The 13,055-nt window shown below is 38.9% G+C and overlaps 2 protein-coding genes across 12 annotated transcripts in view; one reads left to right on the top strand and one right to left on the bottom strand.

Annotated features, from left to right (window-relative positions):
- Positions 1-7,970, bottom strand: part of FKBP1C (FKBP prolyl isomerase family member 1C) — a 54,683-nt gene extending 46,713 nt beyond the window's left edge. The window contains 2 exon segments of the mRNA XM_050786642.1: positions 3,573-3,639; positions 7,904-7,970. Coding sequence (XP_050642599.1) covers positions 3,573-3,639; positions 7,904-7,970 — 134 coding nt within the window.
- KHDRBS2 (KH RNA binding domain containing, signal transduction associated 2) overlaps positions 1-13,055 on the top strand; it is a 624,430-nt gene that overhangs the window by 150,288 nt on the left and 461,087 nt on the right. The window lies entirely within an intron of this gene.

Genomic DNA, 13,055 nt, shown 5'->3' with positions numbered 1-13,055 from the left:
ATTATATATTAACATATAAATCAATATATTAGTGTCGTAAAATTACAATTATGTCAATAAAAGTTTCTTTATAAATACCATTGCTCATTAACAATTGTTATCTTCCCTATTAGTTATCTTCATAACAATTGTAATGAAAAATGTAGTATTTTTATTCTCCTTTTACAGATGAAGAAACTAACGAATCAAGAATTTAAGTAACTTAACTAAGATTATATAGTTTAGTTCAGCAGCACAGGTATCTGATTACAGAACACATACTCTTGAATCCTGCACTGTGCAGCGGGCCTCTGGATGATTCTTGGTGAGCTGCAGCAAACTATCATTAGGTCCCCAATTTACTGCCTCAATTTTCTCACCTTACCTTACGTCTCTACTTACTCATTAAAGGGCATGATTCTACCACGATTGTGGCCCTAATTTAAATTTATCTTCTCATGTGAAGGGCTTTGAAATGAATAATTTAACCTGTTTTTATTTCTTTATTCATTAGTTTTTATAGACATAGCTGTATCCCTTCTGAGCATTCTGGAATTAAAAATGATGACCATAAGCAACTAAGTTAGTTTTTAAAAAATTATCTGGATTTAGTAGTTATGCACAAATATGTGTCCAGTAGAAAATGCACAGGTGTTCTTTCAACTAATTGTATACAAATAATCTCAGCTAATTTTCCTCAGTTTTTGAACATCATATTAAACGTTTAGAACATTGCCTATAGGTGATAATCACAATTTTATTATATAGTATCTTCTTAAAATTCTAGAATACCATTCTCCAATAAAATTGTGCTGATGAAAACAATCTGTCTGCACTACCTAACACAATAGTCACTAGCCACCTGTGTCTATAGAGCATGTGAAATATGGCTTGTAAAAGTGAAAAAATATTTGTAATGCTATTTTAATTCAATTAATTTAAATTTAAATAGTCTATTGAGTGGTGGCCATCTTATTGGACAAAACAGTTCAGTAAAGCACCTTAAAGAGCATTATTTTGTCACTGCTTCTTTATTTGACATATTTTAAGAATATTTTAAATCTGTGTTCTTTGTAAACTTGCAAGTGGTTAAGATATTTAAGCCATTAAAAAGTTTCTGCTCTTCTTAAGTTCCCTTTTATTGCTATTTTAATGTAACCCACTCTATCAAAAAATATAGTTGCATTTACGTATTTTGAATCTAATGACTTATTCCTTTTGTTCCTGTGTTATATTTTTCATGACTACAATTTTTTCACCTTGGAACTTACCTCTCTGTAGCTGTGATGGATGTTGTCAGAGTACTTGCAATGTTTAGACAGTTCCTCATGAATGACATTTACCTGTAAGAATGCAATCCAGTGTGTCTTCTATAAATCTTTAATCAAGTGTATAACTTGTTGTGGGGTTTTAATAAACTTGTAAACATAGGAAATTTAAAGCCATCATCTCACACTGTTTTAATCCATAAAACATAGAAAAGTGGTTGTTATTTTATCCATCTGCAGCAAGATAGTGTAATTTTAACAAGCCTTGGAATAAATACATTGAATATGATACACATTTGTCAGTTGAGTCTGACATCCTACTTCATGAATATAAAAGGTCCTATTTATCATGCAGTGATAGTCACACACATTATATTTATGATGTCTATACAGGAATAAGTTATTTTCTGAAACTTTGTTATGTCACTACATAGGAACTCTCTAAAACAAAGAAATTATAATCATGTTAAGCATATAAGCAGAATGTAACTACTTCAAATTTGCCTTTAATTTTATATTAATCTATATGTTGGCTGGGTTATGATTTTAATTTGTTGATTTTTTATTATGTTCTTGTAATTGGTTACATCTGGAAGAAGGAAAGATTAATTCTGTCCTGCTTATAAATATCTACATTAAAAATATATTTAGAAATATATGACTTCAATTTATCAAGCTGAACAAAAAAACAAAATTAAAGCAGTTGAGTTATCTAACAGATATGAAAGGAGATTTTTATTTTAAGAGACAGTGTTACTTCTATATTCGCCATAAAAGAGAATATTCAAGGAAGAGTAACGGAGAGAGAGAGATCATTAAAAGAAATTTAGAGATCATTAAATTTTTGACTTAAATGGTGTCTCATTCCTAAAAGTCACCTCTCCTACATTTCCAGTAAAATACCTATTAAAACACATTCTAAAAGAGAAAAAGCTTACATGATGAATAGTTGGACTGTCAGTTTACCTATTTACAGGAACACAAAGATCTTTTTACCACCTGCATGGCCAATGAAAGTAGACTGAAATATCCAATCACAGGAACTCTCACAACAACCTTATAAGGTAGCTACTGATTATATCCCCATTTTACAGGTGGGAAAATGAGCCCAGAGTCATATGCCCATAATTCTATAGGGAGTAAGGGGAAGAGTCAAGATTTGAACCTAGTCCTGCTCATTATTTCATGCTCTTAACTATCATTATATTATCAACTCATAGTCTCTACCTTGTGAGACACTAATAAGATGAGAAAGATTTGTAACCATTTAGATGCCAGGAAGTAACTGTTTCTGCATTAGAATCATGTAAAGGGACATAAAAGAAAAAAAGTTGCTAATTCTATAAAAGATGGGAAAAATATAAGACAGATACTGTTGTTTTAGCCTTAGTAATTGACTATTGTCAATAGCTTCTCAGCACAATCCATGGTCCCTGGCAGATGTTAACTAATTGATAATTACATGATTGAATAAATGAACCAATTTTATGATCAATGAATTGATCAATCAGTGAATGAGAGACTTTACAGAAAATCATAACCAGAATGTTGAAGGAATCTTGAAGTGTTATATGAAAACTATAAATGTTAGACTTGAAAGACAAATATACCTTCTAACAAGTAAAAATCCTTCAAATAATTGAAGACAGTAGATTTGTTCTGTGTGGCTCCAGAGAGAAAAATTAGGACAAATTAGTAAAAATTTACAACCCAGCAGAGTCTAACAGAAAATAAGAAAGTATTAGATAAGAGTTGTTTCAATTTTAATTTTAATTTATAAAATGTAAAAAAAAAAAAAAAAAAGTGTAGTAAAGACCATTTTTCAAATTACATGTCAGACTATCAGTATGTAACCTATTAATATATTATTGAGATTTTAAAATAAGGATTATTTTATTTGACCAACTCAGAGATAAAACTGACCAGTTTTATGTTTTAAGCTTCATTTGCCTCTGAAGTGCTTGGCAATATATACTTTTTTCACTCTTATGTTTAAAAGGGAGTTTACTAATGGCCAAAGTTTGTTTTTCATTTCTTTTGAAAGACCATCCTCCTAATAGGGCTCAATACTCAAATTGAAGCAACATTGGCAACACATAGAATTATGAGTATCTCTATCTTCAAAATATTTTCAGTATACACATGATAATTATGTATATGATTGTATTTCAGCACTGTAGGTTTTGAATCTGAAGTTGTATTTAAAGTAAGGAGACTCACTTTCCACCATGTCCTCCTACTCTAAACCACACCAAATTAAATTCTTCTAATTAGGAATTGGTGAGAGTAAGACAATAGCTCCTTAATTCCCATCTATTTACTTACCTTATTGTGAAAGATGGTGCAGCATTATTTAATGACTTATTCAGCCATGCATAGGAAACCTGGTTTGCTAAGTGGAAAAGATAGAACTAAATAACTCAAGCCACTAAAAGGTGTACTTTTCATTGTTGATCAGCCAGGGAAACCTGTATATAAATTTAAATAAATCATGGTTCTAAAGCTAAACTGAGTTTGGGAAGTTTCTCTCTGAATAAGGAACTATTGCATCAGTAGTCTCAGGGATCACAAATAAAATAAGAAAAGAAGAGATCTGTCTAGCTTTATGAAGAATGGAAAACTTTGAAATGAGGAAGAAGCCTTTCATAGAAAATATATTCTTCTTAGGAAGGAGGCAAAACATACCAGCCCTTCCCTTACTTTCCCCCAATCAAATGAATTCTCTCTGTGGTGAGCTGCCTAGAGCTGAGGGAGGGGTGACCCAAGTACTTTTGTGGCCTTCATCACTGGAACTGTGCTAGTTTGTCTCTGAAGCCAGCCCAGCACTGGGTTTCATCTAAGGCTCTTGGTAAGCACTGTCTGGCTACTGCCTATCTTTGCTCAACACCCTAGGGTTCTACAATCAGCAGGTGGTGAACCCATCCATCCTTCAACGAAGTTGTTTCCCTAGCCCTAGGCAGGTTCAGAGATGCTGTCTGGGAACCAGGGTCTAGAACTGGAAACCTTAGAAATCTACCTGGTGCTCTATTCTACTGCAACTGTATTGGTACCTAAGACACAAGATAAAGTTCTGCCCACATTTCCCTCCTTTTTCATAAGAAATGGAGTCTCATCCCAAGGCCACCACTGCCCTAGGCCCATGGCAAATACTGCCAAGCTACTGCTAATGGTCACTCAAGGCCCATGGCCTCTTCAGTCAGCTTGTGGTAAATGTTGCCAGGCCTAGGACTCTCCTTTCAGGGCGGTAGACTCCCTGCTGGCCCAGAGCAGGTTCAGAAATGCCATCCAATAGCCAAGACCTGGAATTGGGGACCCCAAGAAACTGCTTGATGCTCTACCCCACTGTGGCTGAGCTGGTATCTAAGCTTCAAGACAACGTCCCCTTTACTCTTCCCTCTCCTTTACTCAAGGAGGAGTCCCTCTCTGTAGCCACCACAGCTTGGAATATTCTGGATCATATCTGAAGCCAGCACATCTCTGAGTCTCACCCAAAGCCCAAGGTGAGTACTTCCTGGCTACACCTGCTGCTTATTTAGGATCAAAGGCTCTTTAGTCAGCAGGTGAAGAATTATTCCAGGACAGGTCCTTCCTCTCAAGGCAGCAGGTTCCCTCCTGACCCAGAATGTGTCTAGAAATGTCATCCAAGAGCTGTGCCTGGAATGAGGGTGTCAGGATTGTGTCCAGTGCTGTATCCTACGTGGATGAGTTGGTAACCAAGTAATAAGACAAAGTTCTCTTTATTCTTCCCTCTCCTCTCTTCAAGTGGAAAGAAGGAGTTTCTTTTGAAGCTGTTGACTGCGCTGCTGGGGCTGGGGATGGGTGGTGCAAGCACTACCTTGGCTGCCCTGGCTAGTATCTCACTGGGTTGTTTGCCCCACCAAGTTCACTGGCTCTAAGCCCAACATAGCATCAAGACTTGCCCAGAAGTTTCAGTACTGGTGGCATAGACTACCTTTCAAGTTCACTGAGGACCCTAGGGCACTTTAGCCAAGGATGGCAAGGCTTACTGAAACTAAGGTTCTGACAACTAGAATGGACATTTCCCCTCTGGGGGTCTAAATCCCCCCACTATGGAAGCCAGCTGAGTTCTCAGCATTGCTTTCTGCTGTGACAAGGCAAGACTAAGTTCCAGTGCAGAGTTTCATAATCACTGCCCTCTTCCTCTTCCTCTTCCAAGCACACAGATTTTCTTTCCTTGCCACACAGTTGCTGCTGCTGCCAGGGTTTTGGGAGGCATGGCGTGGGCAATTCAAGACTGGCTCTCTTACCCTCTTCAGGGCCTCTTTCAGTGATATGAAGTTAAAACCTTATTAATAAGTGGGTAAAGGACATGAACATTTTTCAAGAAAAGAAAAACAAGTGACCAAGAAACATATGAAAAAAAATGTTCAATACCCCTAATTATCAGAGAAATGCAAATTAAAATCACAATGTGATATAACCTTACACCAGTCAGAAGAGCTATTATTAACAACTCAAAATAATAACAAACATTGGCAAGGATTCAAGGAAAAAGGAACAGTTATACATGGCTGGTGTGAAGGTAAATTTGTGCAACCTCTATGGAAGACAGTATGGAAATTTATAAAGAAAATTAAAAATTGAACTACCATTCAGTTCAGCAATCCCAGTACTAAGTATCTACCCAAAGGGAAAGAAATCATATAAAATGGATACCTGCACTTGTGTATTTATCATATTATTATTTACAATAGCAAAGAAATGGAATCAACCTAAGTGTCCATCAACAGATGATTAGATAAATGTGGTGTGTGGGTGTGTATGTGTGTGTGTGTGTGTGTGTGTGTGTGTGTGTGTGTGTGTGTATGTGTAGGATAGTTCAGAAAAGGTTTCATGATAGAGCTGATTCTTAAATTGAGCAAGTTCCTATTGAATTAAGTAGAGGACATTCCAGGAAAAGTGAAATACGTTAATAAGACGCAAAACAGGTTTGCATGATAAGAATCTCTACGTGTTTTTGTGAGCCCATAGCACCTGGTTTAAAGTGATGTCTGTTGATGGGAGCTCTCAGAGAGTGGTTTTTGGAAATAAGATCACACAAGAACCATGTATCCATCTCAAAAACACCTTGGACTTTATCTTACAGGCATTACAGAACTATGAGCAACTTCTCTCTTGTAGGAAGTTATAAATTTCTTGAAATTGGTACTCAGGATTGAGGTTCTAAGTACACATTTACTACATGATACTTGAAGCCAAGGAGATGAACAAGCTCACTCTTAGGCAAAAGTAGGAGGCTATGCTCAGACCCCCGGGGGTACTGATATTTAGAGTCCCCATGTCTTTACAAAGCTGTCAAGTAAGATGAGAGCAGAAAAGTGTCCATCAAATTTAGCAATTTTGAAGTTACTTGTAACCTTTGCCAAAGCAGTTTAAACATATACAATGAAAAGGGCAAGTACAAGAGGAGAAAAAAAATCAATGAATTAGTGTGATAGGATTTTATCTATTCTGCATATTACCAAGTTCCAAAAGAGCAGTTGTTTTAAGGGAATATATCTCATTTGTTTGTGTTTTAATTGATAAATGTAAATGTGTCAACAAAACAGTACATAACAACAAAAGGAGCAATATTCGTAAATGTCCACAGGCCCCAGACTGCCTGATGTCAAATAGCACTGTAGGATTTCCATACCTGAATACAATCATGTCAAATGCATCTCATCGAGTGACACTATCAGTGATAAGGTTCAAATATTCTCATATTTATGGCCTAATGCTCTCTGAAAAATTAAACACAACTTTGAACAAATGTGATTTGCTGAGTGGTGTAAATTATTTAAAAAATTATGAATCTCAGTATATCTAAGATATTCAGAGGCTGGCTATACCATTTAAAAAACAGTAGGTGTGATTAAAGGGTGCAGGATACATTTTGTGGCATGTTTTATAAAACCTTTTTAGTTCAACCATTGTGGAAGACAGTGTGGTGATTCCTCAAGGATCTAGAACAAGAAATACCATTTGACCCAGCAATCCCATTACTGGGCATATACCCAAAGGATTATAAATCATTCTATGATAAAAACACATGCACACATATGTTTATTGTGGCACTGTTCACAATAGCAAAGACTTGGAACTAACCCAAATGTCCATCAATGATAGACTGGATTAAGAAAATGTGGCACATATATACCATGGAGTACTATGCAGCCATAAAAAAGGATGAGTTCATGTCCTTTGTAGGGACATGGATGAAGCTGGAAACCATCATTCTCAGCAAACTATCACAAGGACAGAAAACCAAACACCGCATGTTCTCACTCATAGGTGGGAGTTGAACTATGAGAACGTGGACACAGGGTGGGGAACATCACACACTGGGGCCAGTCAGGGGTTGGGGGGCTAGGGGAGGGAAAGCATTAGGAGAAATATCTAACGTAAATGACGAGTTGATGGGTGCAGCAAACCAACATGGCACATGTATACCTATGTAACAAATCTGCATGTTGTGCACATGTACCCTGGAACTTAAAGTATAATTTAAAAAAAAAAAAAAGGTAAAAAAGTAAATAAATAAAATTTTTAAAATGTAAAAAATAAAATATTTTTCAAAGAAAATTAGAGTTTATTCTGAAATGCTCTGATGATGTTTATGAAACTGGCCTTGTTTAAAACTGGCCTCCACTCACCCGAGTGGACACTGGTTAAAATGGGGCTGTAGTGCTGCAGCTGTCCACTTTCAGGTGGTGTCTGCATATTATGCAGAGCCACGGTATGCAGACACCACTCATAAACCACACCCTAGTCTTCTCTCCCTATGTCAACTGATCACAGGGAACTTCTCATGAGGCCATCAGTGCAGGCTGAGGGGGAAAAAGCGGGATAGCAGTAGTGGGAACTATGGGCATTTGAACCACTTCCTCATGAAACCCACTTATTTCCTCAGGACCTGCTCAAGCCTGATCACATATTTACCACTTCCCTTTGATGATGGAATGGAACGCTGCTGCACAAGCCCAACTTTATGGTTAGATGGGTCAGAAAGCACATAGTTCATGATAGGCAATTCAGGTCACATGGTGAATTGATGACCCATAGTCAAACATTCAGTTTCTATCAAAGCCCAATAACAAGCCAAGAACTGTCTGTCGAAAGGCGGGTGGTTAGCTGCAGAAGATGCAAGGCCCTCCTCAAAATCCTAGAGACTTGCTGTGATCCATCTATGGGGACCTGCCAAAGCCTCCAAATAGCATCCCTATCTGTCACTGACACCTCAAGCACCATTGGATCTGCTGGATCATATGGCCCAAGTGCAGAGCAGCTTGCACAGCAGCCTAGACCTGTTTCAGAGCCTTCTGTTCTGGACCTGACTCAAAACTGGCATCCTTTCGGGTCACTAGATAAATGGGCCAGAGTAACACACCCAAATGAAGAATATGTTGCCTCCAAAATCCAAATAGGCCCACTAGGTGTTGTGCCTCTTTCTTGGGTGTAGGAGGGGCCAAATGCAGGAACTTATCCTTTGCCTTAGAAGAAATGTCTTCACAGGCCCCTCATCACTGGACCCCTAGAAATTTTACTGAGGTAGAAGGCCCCTGAATTTTAGTCAGATTTATTTCCCATCCCCTGGCACACAAATATCTCGTTAATAACTCCAGTGTGTTTGCTACTTTTTGCTCACTAGATCCAATCAGCATAATGTAATCAATGTAACGGACCCACGTGATATCTTGTAGAAGGGAAAAGTGATCAAGATCTCTGCAAACAAGATGCTGGCACAAAGCTGGAGAGTTGGTATACCCCTGAGGCAGGACAGTGAAGGTATATTGCTGGAGGCAGATTACTTCGGGTTAGCCTTATGGACAGGAATGGAGAGAAAAGCATTTGCCAAATCAATGGCTGCGTGCTAGGTACCAGATGTGTTAATTTGCTCAAGTAATGAAACCACATCTGGTACAGCAGCTTCACTTGGAGTCACCACTTGGTTAAGCTTATTATAATGTACTGTCATTATCCAACATCCATCTGTCTTGTGAACAGGCCAAATAGGAGAGTTGAACAGGGATGTGTTGGGAATCACCACCCCTGAGTCACTCAAGTCCTTGATGGTGGCACTAATCTTTGCAATCGCTCCAGGGATGCAATATTGGTTTTGATTTACTACTTTTTCTAAGTAGAGGTAGCTCGGAAGCTTCCATTTAGCCTTTCCCACCATAATGGCTCTCATCCTACCAGTCAGGGAGCCAATGTGGGGATTCTGCCAGCTGCTAAGTATGTCTATGCCAATTACACATCCTGGCACTGGGGAAATGACCACAGAATAAGTTCAGGGACCCACTGAACCCACTAAGTAGTATCTGAGCTAAAACTCCATTAATTAGCTGACCTCTGTAAGCCCCTGCTTTAACTGGAGGACCACAATGACATTTTGGTCCCCTAGAATGAGCATCAACTCAGATCTAGTGTACAGTAATCCCCGGAAAGTCTGAACACTCCTCTTTCCCCAATGCACAGTTACTCTGATAAAAGGTTGGAGGTCTTGTTGGGGAAGGATGGGAAAAAGGTTAACATCATAATTTGTTGGTAATGTAGTGGAGTCCTTCCTCGAGTGGACCTGGCCTTCCCTTTATTCAAGGGGTTCTGGGTCTATAAACTGGTTCAAGTCCTAAATTGATTGAGGGGTCATGATTCTCTATTTTTATAATTTAAATTATTCATTTGTCCACTCGACCTGGAAGTTTTCTACTTCTACAAATTAAGTAAGAATGTAGTAGGCTTCCTATCAATTTCACTTCTAGGAATACCGTGATTAATTAGCCAATGCCAGAGCTCTACATGAGTCAGACTATTCTGATTGCTGCTTTGCCTCTGCTGTCCATTACGGTAGCTATGCCCACCTTGCCTTTGACAGTTGAATGCCGCCACTTGACCCCTGCCACCTCGGGATCCAATTATCCCCATTGCCTTTAACTTTTTTAATTGAGTGACTGTGGTTCCACTGTAAGATCTGTCATACAGAGAAGAGCAATCACAGAGCTCTTCAAGGATGCAGATGCTCACCTCACAAATCTATTTCACAAAGTTTTGGTGAAAGGTATGTTTTCTAGACCCTTCCAACTGGGATGAGTAGATCTAAAGTGGCTAATTCACTCTAACATCCCTATCTTCCTAAGCCTTTGGATCTCTTCCTCTACATTAAACCAAGGGAGATCACGCATTTCAGCTCATTCACAGTGGGCCACCTTTTTATTCCTATTTCAGCTAACCAAGCAAATAAACTATTAGAACCCTTTTTAACTCCACGAGCTGCAACATTAAATCCAGAATCCCTGCTTACTGGGCCTAAATCAATAAATTCAGCCTGATCCAACTTTGTGTTTCTTCCACCATTATTCCAAACCCTTAATATCCATTCTGATGCCTGTTCTCCAGATTTCTGCTTACCTATATTAGAAAACTCAAGCAGTTATTTTGGGGAGTAGTGCACTGCCTTGTGGGTCACACTCTGAACTTCACCTCTTGAGGCCTGCCAGGACTTTGGTTACAGGTCTAGAAGCAAACAGGAGTGTTGGGGTTAGTTACTGAGGAGAATCAGCATTGTCTTGCCTGGCAACTGCCTCAAGAGAGGCCATCACTGTTGCCTCAGGCAATATATGGTTAATCACCTCAGTCAAAGGTGGCAAGACTGATGGCAGTGTAGGTGGAGGAGGGAATGTTGCCACCACTGGGGATGGGGAGGCTGTTTCCTCTGGCAAGAAAGGCTTATCAGAGTTTACAAGCTTAGTGTCCCCAGCTTCATCAGGGTCCTCCCACATGTCCCCATTCCAAGTTGCAGGGTCTCATTCTTTTCTAATCATTTCCCTTACTTTATCAGTAGACAGGTGGTGAGGCTGAGCATACACCTTTTGTTGAAGGTCAGCCACTCGCATGAAGAGCTTGTGTCTGATTTCCCACATTTTCAGCCCTTTGTCTACAGGAGATAAAATTCTCACTCAGGACAATCTTAGATGTGAGTCTTAGTGTGTGCTTCTGGAACCACGAGTTAGAATTCCTGAGCTACCTATTTTCTTTAATCACTTTGTCCAGTGAACTTAGGAGCAACCAATCAACTTCACTATATTCCTTGGTTACCACATATGGTTGAAGGTATTATGTATAGAGTCACTAAATTTCTTGACTCTCAAGAGCAGTGAATCAGGAACATCAAGTCCATTTATTTTGCATAACCCTCTAAGCAGTTTATGCCAAGTTCTATTAGTGTTCTCCCTACTTGTAGAAGTAGAGTCCTTAGCATTCTGGGGTCTAATCATATTTAGCAGCCAACTCCAGTAACCCCAAAACCAACTAAAGAAATCCATCTTTAAATACTGTTCCTCTAAAATCATTTCTGGTACCAAAATCTGTATTAGTGTTCTCTAGAAGTAGAAAACCAATAGGATAGATGCATCTATGAAGAGAAGTTTATTAAGGAGTATTCAGTCACATGACCACAAGGTAAAATTCCCTAATAGGTCATCTGTCCGGAAGCTGGAAGCCAGTCTGAGTCCCAAAACCTCAAAAGTAGGGAAGCTGACAGGTCAGCCTTCAGTTTGTGGCCAAAGGCCACATAGCCCCTGGAAAATTACTGGGGTAAGCCAAAGAGTCCAAAAGCTGGAGAACTTAGAGTCTGGCATTCAGTGGCAGGAAGCATCCAGCACAGAAGAAAGATGAACGCTGGAAGACTCAGCCAGTCTGCTTTCTACATTCTTCTGCCTTCTTTTATCTTAGCCATGCTGGCAGCTGATTAGATGGTACCCACCCAGATTGAGGGTAGGTCTTCCTCTCCTAGTCCACTGACTCAAATAGTAATCTCCTTTGGTGACACACCCAGAAACAATATTTTGTATCTTTCATTTCATTAACTATCACACTGGTATTTTAAGAAACATTGAAAGTAAAGAGTAAGGAAAATGTTACATAAAGTAATCCACAGATTCAGTGGAATTCCTAACAAAACATCAGTGGCATTCTCCTTAGCAATAAAAAAAAGAAAAAAGTTCCCAAGTTTGTATGAAGCCACAAAGACTCCAAATAGCCAAAGCAATCTTGAGCAAATCGGAACAAACATGTAGGCATCACACTACCTGGCTTCAAAATATATTGCAAACTTACAGGAACTAAAACAGCATGACATTTGCATAAAATCATACACATAGACAAATGGAACAGAACAGAGAACGTAGAAATAAGTCCACAAATTGATAGTCAAGTCATTTTGACAAAGACACCATTAACATACATTGGGTAAAGGACTTTCTCTTCAATAAATGGTACTTGGAAAACTGGATAGTCATATGCAGAAGAAAGAAACTATACCCCTATCTCTCACCACATACAAAAATTGAGTCAAGGCCAGATGCGGTGGCTCACGCCTGTAATCCCAACACTTTGGGAGGCCAAGGCAGGCAGACCACTTGAGGTAAGGAGTTCAAGACCAGCCTGGCCAACATTGTGAAACCCCGTCTCTACTAAAATTACAAAAATTAGCCAAGAGTGGTGGCGGGCACCTGCAATCCAAGCTACTCGGAAGGCGGAAGCAGGAAAATCACTTAAACCTAGGAGGCAAAGATTTCAGTGAGCTGAGAACGCACCACTGCACTCCAGCCTGGGTAACAGAGCGAGGCTCCATCTCAAGAAAAATAAAATATTTGAGACAAAATGGCTTAAATATTTAAATCTAAGACCTGAAACTATGAAAATACTAGAAGAAAATATTGGAAAAACACTTCAGGACTTTGGTCTGGGAAAACATATTTTGGGTTAAGACCTCAAAAGCATGGGTAACAAGAGCAAAAATATACA

The sequence above is a fragment of the Macaca thibetana genome, chromosome 4 (genome assembly GCF_024542745.1).
Source record: "Macaca thibetana thibetana isolate TM-01 chromosome 4, ASM2454274v1, whole genome shotgun sequence".
Taxonomy (NCBI): domain Eukaryota; kingdom Metazoa; phylum Chordata; class Mammalia; order Primates; family Cercopithecidae; genus Macaca; species Macaca thibetana.
The sequence above is the reverse complement of the archived record's forward strand: the minus strand, read 5'-3'. Positions and strand labels throughout refer to the sequence as shown.